The sequence below is a fragment of the Alosa pseudoharengus genome, unplaced genomic scaffold (assembly GCF_046254945.1).
Source record: "Alosa pseudoharengus isolate Yale_2024_CS ecotype anadromous, Long Island Sound unplaced genomic scaffold, YU_APseudo_1.1 YU_APseudo_1.1_scf_71, whole genome shotgun sequence".
NCBI classification, from domain to species: Eukaryota; Metazoa; Chordata; class Actinopteri; order Clupeiformes; family Clupeidae; genus Alosa; species Alosa pseudoharengus.
Window position 1 is genome coordinate 212,579 of NW_027468861.1, and position 7,500 is coordinate 220,078.

General features: G+C 50.1%; 1 protein-coding gene across 1 annotated transcript in view; it reads right to left on the reverse strand.

The window, feature by feature from the left end:
• Nucleotides 1–7,500, reverse strand: part of LOC143111227 (BCL-6 corepressor-like) — a gene marked incomplete at its 5' end in the record, with an annotated part of 21,765 nt that overhangs the window by 8,402 nt on the left and 5,863 nt on the right. The window contains 2 exons of the mRNA XM_076273423.1: nt 2,556–2,701; nt 3,734–3,900. Coding sequence (XP_076129538.1) covers nt 2,556–2,701; nt 3,734–3,900 — 313 coding nt within the window. The remainder of the gene's footprint in view (nt 1–2,555; nt 2,702–3,733; nt 3,901–7,500) is intronic.

The following is a 7,500-nucleotide window of genomic DNA, read 5'->3' on the forward strand; positions in this document are numbered from 1 at the left end:
TGGCAGGCGACAGAGACACTGGATATAATCCCCCCCCCCCCCAGCTCAGAGCGCGGGAGAGCCAGACGGGGCACTTGACATTCCGGCTGGAATTCTCTGATCTGGATATCTCCATACCATTAGAGAGGAGTGCCCCACTATCTGCACTTGAGAGTGGGGGGTAAGGGAGAGAGAGAGAGAGAGAGAGGGAGAGAGGGAGAGAGAGAGAGAGAGAGAGAGAGAGAGAGAGAGAGAGAGAGGGGGGGGGGGTTGGAGGAGTAGAGTGGAGTGGAGCAGGATGGCTGGGGCTGTCGGCAGCTCGAAAATGACAGGCAGCACAGAGGAGGGGAGGGAGTGCTCTAAATACTAAGTAGGAAATGGTGATTAGAGGAGAGAGAGAGAGAGAGAGAGAGAGAGAAAAAAAAAGAGAGAGAGCGAGCGAGAGAGAGTGCTCAGATTGCTGGCTCTGCGTTCTCTCCCCTCTCCTAGGCCTCTCAGCGTGACGCCCGGCTGGACTGTTGTTGTAGTTCACACCACGACCGGCTCCCAGAATTCTTGCAGAGAAACGCACAGGCAAGCGCACACACACACACACACACACACACACACACACACACACACACACACACACACACAGAGGGGGGAGGGTGGAAATGCCACCTCAGCAGCAAGAATGTCCCTCTAGGCACTCTGGGTCCTTCCTTTCAACACACACACACACACACACACACCTCATATCCAGGCCAGACACAAACAAATCTAGCCTTGACCGCAATGGGTGACAACATACAAACAATGTGTTCCAGAGAAGAGACAAAACAGCAGGGCAAAACAACGGAAAGTGTGTGTACACGCGTGTGTGTGAGAGAGTGAGTGGGAGAGGGCGGGAGAGAGAGAGAGAGAGAGAGAGAGAGAGAGAGAGAATGAGGAAGGAGAGAACAACCTTGACCTCTAGCCTTGACCTCTAGTCTGGTACTTTGCAATACAAATCCAGCTTCACCTTTCCAGAGCCTTGGCTAGTTCAGCACAGTCGTTTTCACAGTTTGCACAAACAAATGCATGGAAGTGTACCACAGACTCCTTGTGGTTTAAACGTAAGTGGCCAACCATCTCAGGACACGAGGGTGGATCTGAGTGGTCTAGAGGAGGCACTGCAGGCCGCTGCTTCGCGGGGGAACTGAAGATTCAGCAATCTGAACCTGATCCTCTTTTTACCATTCAGACCCAGCCCAGGAGGAGTGCTATGCTCAGGGGAGGGGGGGGGGGGGCTTGATACACTGCTGATGCTACATACAGGTGGATCAGTGTCTACGTCAGGGAATACGTCTCAGGAAATTACCCAGCGGCTGGCACAGGAGAGGTTTGAAAAGAAAGACCAAAAGGACAAACTGAAAGACAGAAAGATAGATATATAGACAGAAAGAAAGCCAAAGAGAGAGAGAGAGAGAGAGAGAGAGAGAGAGAGAGAGAGAGAGAGAGAGAGAGAGACAGAGAGAGAGAGAGAGAGAGCGAGAGAGCGAGAGAGCGAGAGAGCGAGAGAGCGAGAGAGCGAGAGAGCGAGAGAGCGAGAGAGCGAGAGAGCGAGAGAGCGAGAGAGAGAGAGAGAGAGAGAATTGGAAAGCCCTCTGGACACACTGTTAGCACAGTTCCTCTTTGCCAAATGCTCTAGCGTGTTCCTGCTAGCGTGCAGGCAGACAGACAGACCATGAGACTCGGCCCCACACACACACACTCTCTCTCTCTTTACTCCACACGCACACACACACTCTCTCTTTACCACACACACACACACACACACACACTCTCTCTCTACCACACACAGACATACTCTCTCTCTCTCTCTCTTTACCACACACACACGCGCACACACACGCGCGCACACACACACGCACACACATGCACACACACATGCACACACATGCACACACGCACACACGCACACACTCTCTCTCTCTTTACCACACACACGCACACACAATCAGGTCTTTAAATCAGACCCCAGTGCCATACAATTTACACCGAGTCCCAGAGCTGGTAATTCCACACGCCAGTCAGATGAATATCAGCACGCCCGTCGCCATCACGGCCTTGCTACGCAAATAAACCAGCCGGCCTTTCTAAATAACAACAGGGGAGGGGGTGGTGCACAAACACCCGCGCATGGAAAAAGGGGGGAAAAACTAAATCTGCTTTCAGCTTTCAAGCCGATTTGCCAGCACCAGAGGACCTTCTCAACTCCAGCTGTTGCTTAGTAACCAGATAGCCAAGCAAAGCAGGCCAGCCAGTCCACACCCCCCCCCCCCCCCAGCCTCCCTCCTCTTCACAGCCACACAGACTGAAGGGATTCTAGGAAGAGACGCGGTCTGTTGACCGGCAGTCCCACACATGCTCTCCACCAGACACACACACACACAAACACAAATAAATAGATACAATACCGAACGAAACACACACACACACACACACACACACACGCACACACACACACACACGCACACACACACGCACACGCACTCAGCAGAGCATTAGCGCACGCAGGCTAGCGTAATTCAAGAGGAGAAAGCCGAGAGCCTCACCAGTCAGGAAGCACTCCATAAGGTCACTGTGGGTCATCTTGAGGAGGGTTCGGCCCGAGTAGGTGGCCAATGAGGGGTCAGCGCCATACGACAGCAGCAGCCGCACCACATCCAGATGGTCGTTCTCTACCGCATCGTGCAGAGGCCTGCGTGCACACACACACATACACGCAAAATGTGGTTAGCCACCACTTCAAAGCCTTCAGGAGGTTATGACTCACACAAACAAACACACACACACATACAAATACACACATACGAACACACACACACAAAGCTCTTTGAACAGCTCTCTCTCTCTCGCTTTAAAAAAAAAAAAGAGAATGAAAGAAAAACAAAGTTTAAAAAAATCTAACCACAGAACATCAATCACAGAAATGGAACCAACAAATACGACTCCTGCTTTTCCATCCTCCCGTATTTTCAGGAAATCTAAAACAGCCATTCCCTCCCCCTCTCCATTAGTGCTGGCTCATCCTAGCATCGCGCATGGTAAAACACTATTAATGGCCATTACTGGGATTTTAAGCATTCATGAGGGTGTGAAAAAAAGAGAGCGAAGTCCTGTATATCTGAGCATCTAATGAAATCGATTGGAGGGTCTGCGCTGCGCTGCATGGCGCATCGGACAGGAACTCTTGCTGCGCCTTTAGCTCTTTCTCCCTAATCTGCATCCTAGTCTCTAATTAGCCCAGACTCTGAAAGCCTCCTGTTGTTGTTAACCCATAATTACAAAACATGTAATCACAGGAGCCGACGCTAGACAAACACTTGCGTGCGCACACACCGACACACACACACACACACACACACACACACACACACACACACACACACACACACACACACACACATTTGTGACATGAGGAAAGAATACTGTTCTCAAATGAGCAGTGTCATGTAGGCTCAATCTGCTCACTGCCACAAACATTTTACTAGCCAGTTCTTCGCATAGATTGTTCTAGCTGTATGTGTGTGTGTGTGTGTGTGTGTGTGTGTGTGTGTGTGTGTGTGTGTGTGTGTTTCTGTGCAGACATGTGTGCAAGAAAAATCTTTTGAGTGTCTTCACCAGTATTTAAGCATTGTATTTAGATGTAGAGTGTGAGTACGTTGTCACCTTTTTTAAGTGTACATTGTGAATGAATGTGTGTGTGTGTGTGTGTGTGTGTCTTACATACCTAGTTCCATCTTGTGCGCTGCAGTTAATATCTGCCCCGTGCTGGACCAGGTGCTCCACGATGGACAGCCAGCCGCGCGCGCACGCTTCGTGCAGGGCACAGTAGCCAGCGTTGTCACGGTGATTCACCTCACACACCTTGTTCTCCAGGCAGTAGAGGACAACCTCCTAAAAACACACAGAGAGAGAAGACACAGGGAACACCGGTTACCTCTTACACAGAGATAGCAGAGATAAAGAGAGAGAGAGAGAGAGAGAGAGAGAGAGAGAGAGAGAGAGAGAGAGAGAGAGAGAGAGAGAGAGAAAAGACACAGGAAACACCAGTACACACACAGAGAGAGGGAGAAGACGCAGGGAACACCAGTTAGAGTGGCAGGGGAGATTGAGGAGTCAGTACACTGCTGGTCAGACTGTGAGCCATTTGAGGTGGGTCGTCACAGTGCCTGCTGGAGTGGAGAGTTCACACACCCACTGAGCTAGCCCCCACTGGGGCTGGAGCATTTGAGCACCTTAGACACTGGCCGGAAGGACTAGGTCACTCACGGTGTGGCCAAGGTGACCAAGACAGACGTGGATTAATGGAGATGAATCTGCCATTCCTTGACTGTTGGAAGAGATGGGCATTGGCTGGGGATAGTGGTGGTGGGGGAGGAGGGGGGGTTCTCAACAGATTACAGATTTCCCATTTCTATGCAAATGTAGCCTCTACCACCAAAAGCGTTCATAATTTCAATCTTTTCCTCTTTTCTGACACCATCAAGCCTTGAAATAGCTCAATCTGTCCATAATGGACACATGGATATTTCTGGACAACTGAGTAATAAAATTCAAGCTTCCCGCAGTTCCCATCTCTACACTTCTCACATCAGTTTTTTGTTTGTTTAAAGGAAACGAGAAACAGGCCTTGGTTGTCTTGTCATTTAAAGAAACAGAAATAGGACGACCCAATGTTTCTCTAAGACGACAAGGGAAAAAAAACATCTCATAAATCCAGCGTCATTGCATCACCTTAGGAATGTAATGTGCGGGGTGACCCCACCGGCAAACGGCATTGAGCACGGCTAAATGGGCTAAAGTCAACACAACTCCATTTTGTCATTGAGTGGGAGAATCGGCGCTTGCCAGCTCTGAACCTCCGCGGCGACAAGCACATTCCTGTCTCAGTCACGCCGCGCTCGTCTAGCATTTCAACAACAAAACCAACAAACAAACGCAGCAGATGGAAGCGGCGCTAGAGATGGTTGAGGGCTCAGTCAACAGATGAATGTAAACATTAGTATTCAGGTGGCGTGACCGTGCCTCGGCGCTCGCTCTTTTTAACCCAGGGCAGTACTCGCTGCGCTATTCTTCTTTCAGAGCCGACTCGTGTGTTACAGGCACCCGCCGCTGCCTGCTTTCCCAAGACCCCGTATCCAGGATACGGCATGCAGCAGAGGGGTGCGCATAAACGAGGAGAACCATGGGCGCAGAGCCGTTAACGAGCCCTAACAGAGAGCACCGCCGCTCGTATTAACATGACCGCCAGCCGTGCTGTGAAGGCCAAAACTTGCTCTAAGAGTCGGCCACTCTGTCTCCCCCTCAATTACTAAAAGGCTACGCGATTGCGAACGTTATCCGTCTCACTTGTTGCCTTTCCAAAAGTCAGATGGTTCTGCTCAAGCAGGTAATCTCCCGCTAAACGGCGAGCTCTCCAATGGCGCGTGGTAAAGGGATCAGAGTCGGCGGGTTTGCCTCGGGGACCTCTCGATCGGAATACGGGGGGCATATTCCCGGCCTCTGGAGTTAAGCGTTGCATTAAAACAGACAATAAAGCAGTGTTTAATAGCTCGAGGAGAGACCGGGCTGTTATTGCAGGCAGTAGAATACGGAGACTCGTGGATTTTTTCCCCCAGTAAAATGGCACATCTCTCCTTCCTTCATTCACACAGCCCCCGCTTTTAATTTGCCCTACACGCCTTCCTAAACTCAACCGCGATCAATGCACCATCGCGGACATTTAACCCCATCTCTTAGGAGTAACCCGAGAAACACTTCCTATGCTGCTGTTAACTCCAGTCCTCTTACGGCTACATTGAAATAATATTAGACCACAAATATTGCGAACAGTACAGTAGGAATCCAACACAACACATTTTGATCCATATAACCACAGTCCCTCCCTCTTCCAGGAAAACCTCGGAGCGACCACCTATCAGGATCCACGCACATGACTCCGCTGAAACTAAAGACTGCGAATAGAACTAATGTTCTTGCGAAAAGAACAGGCTACAAAACATGACGGCACAGGCTGATATTTTGCTTTAATCCAATTCAATAATCAGAAGATTTTAAAACTGGGTTTTAAGCCAAGCGCATATTCCTTCAGGACATTGTCTTTAAAATCAAGAGGAAATGAGAGTGTTCTTGGGGGAAAAAAGCTCTGTAAAAGGGGAGAGCTGAAAACACTTGTGTAGTCTACGAGTGGGAATTACGCTGATAGAGGAGACTTGCAGCATTTTATTGCGGTGGAGCGGGCATTTCTATGCGAGGAGCGAAGCCAACCTGTGCGCAGGAAATGGCATTTATGATTCCACAGGAAAAGCTAGGAGTAGGGAACGACTGACAAAAATAAGCCATGCGAAAAACGCACGCGCGTGTGTCTGTAGCCTGTCTTTGTAGGGCATCTGGTAAGTGTGTTCACAAGGCTATCTGAAAAATAGGTCTCCGAGGTTTAGCGAAAGAGGACAAATATTAGCCTTCCTAATGTCCTGCAGGAGGCGGCCATGGACGTGTGTGTGCCGCTCCCATTGCAATGGAATATTCCATCCCCGAACTTACCACGTTAATTATGACAGCCAGGTAAGAGAAGGAAGAGCAGGAGAGGGAGAGAGCGCGTGAAGACTTTATCGGCGGCTCGGTCTCATTAACATTTAAAAGGCGTTTGTGGCGCGGGCCGCCCGCCTGCTTCTGAGCCATGTGTGCCCGCCCGCGCACACACACAGACACACAGGAGAGGGAAGGCCCCTTTCATGTGCCGCGACAAGCACCAGAAAACTAAACGCACATGAAAAATGCAGGGGCCTAGATGCATGGGGGGAGTGAGTGAAGAAAGAAAAAAAGAAAGGAAAAATAAAAAAAGAGAGCTGCCGCGCGAGCGTGCGTGCGTGCGTGGTCGAGGCACGAGCTACTTATGCGACAGCAGGCTTCGGGAGAGTCGAGAGGCTGTTAGGCTGTTATTTACTCAGGCGTGGCAGCAGCTCGCGCTGGTGACAAAACAAAGTCAGGGTGTGTCGCCGCAAGTGCACACACACACACACACACACACACACACACACACACACACACACACACACACACCCTCTTGCCCCGTCACTCTATGTGGTGGTAGAACTGGGCATTACAACGTCTGCGGAGCACGGAGTGGCGTGACATGGTGGTGTCACGGCAACTACTGTGCTCTGCCGCCTCAGATACGCACGAAGGCTCACATGCCCAGGGCGATTACATTTGAGACACGCGTTCAGCAGCGGCACCACAGAATTAATATTCCTTAGGCAACCACAGTTGCGCAACCACTTAGAGCTTGGCTGTTAATAACCCACAAATCACCCTGGAAAGGTGCGCTAATTAAAACGGAATAGAAAACTGCCGAGCGTCTCTGGTCAATGTCTACAGACATGCGCCATGCAGGCCATAATCCCAAAAATCCTTGGTGGAAAAAAAAAAAAATCACAAACCTCCTCATTGTAATGACATAATATTGTAAACGTGTTCAATACGGGAGAACCC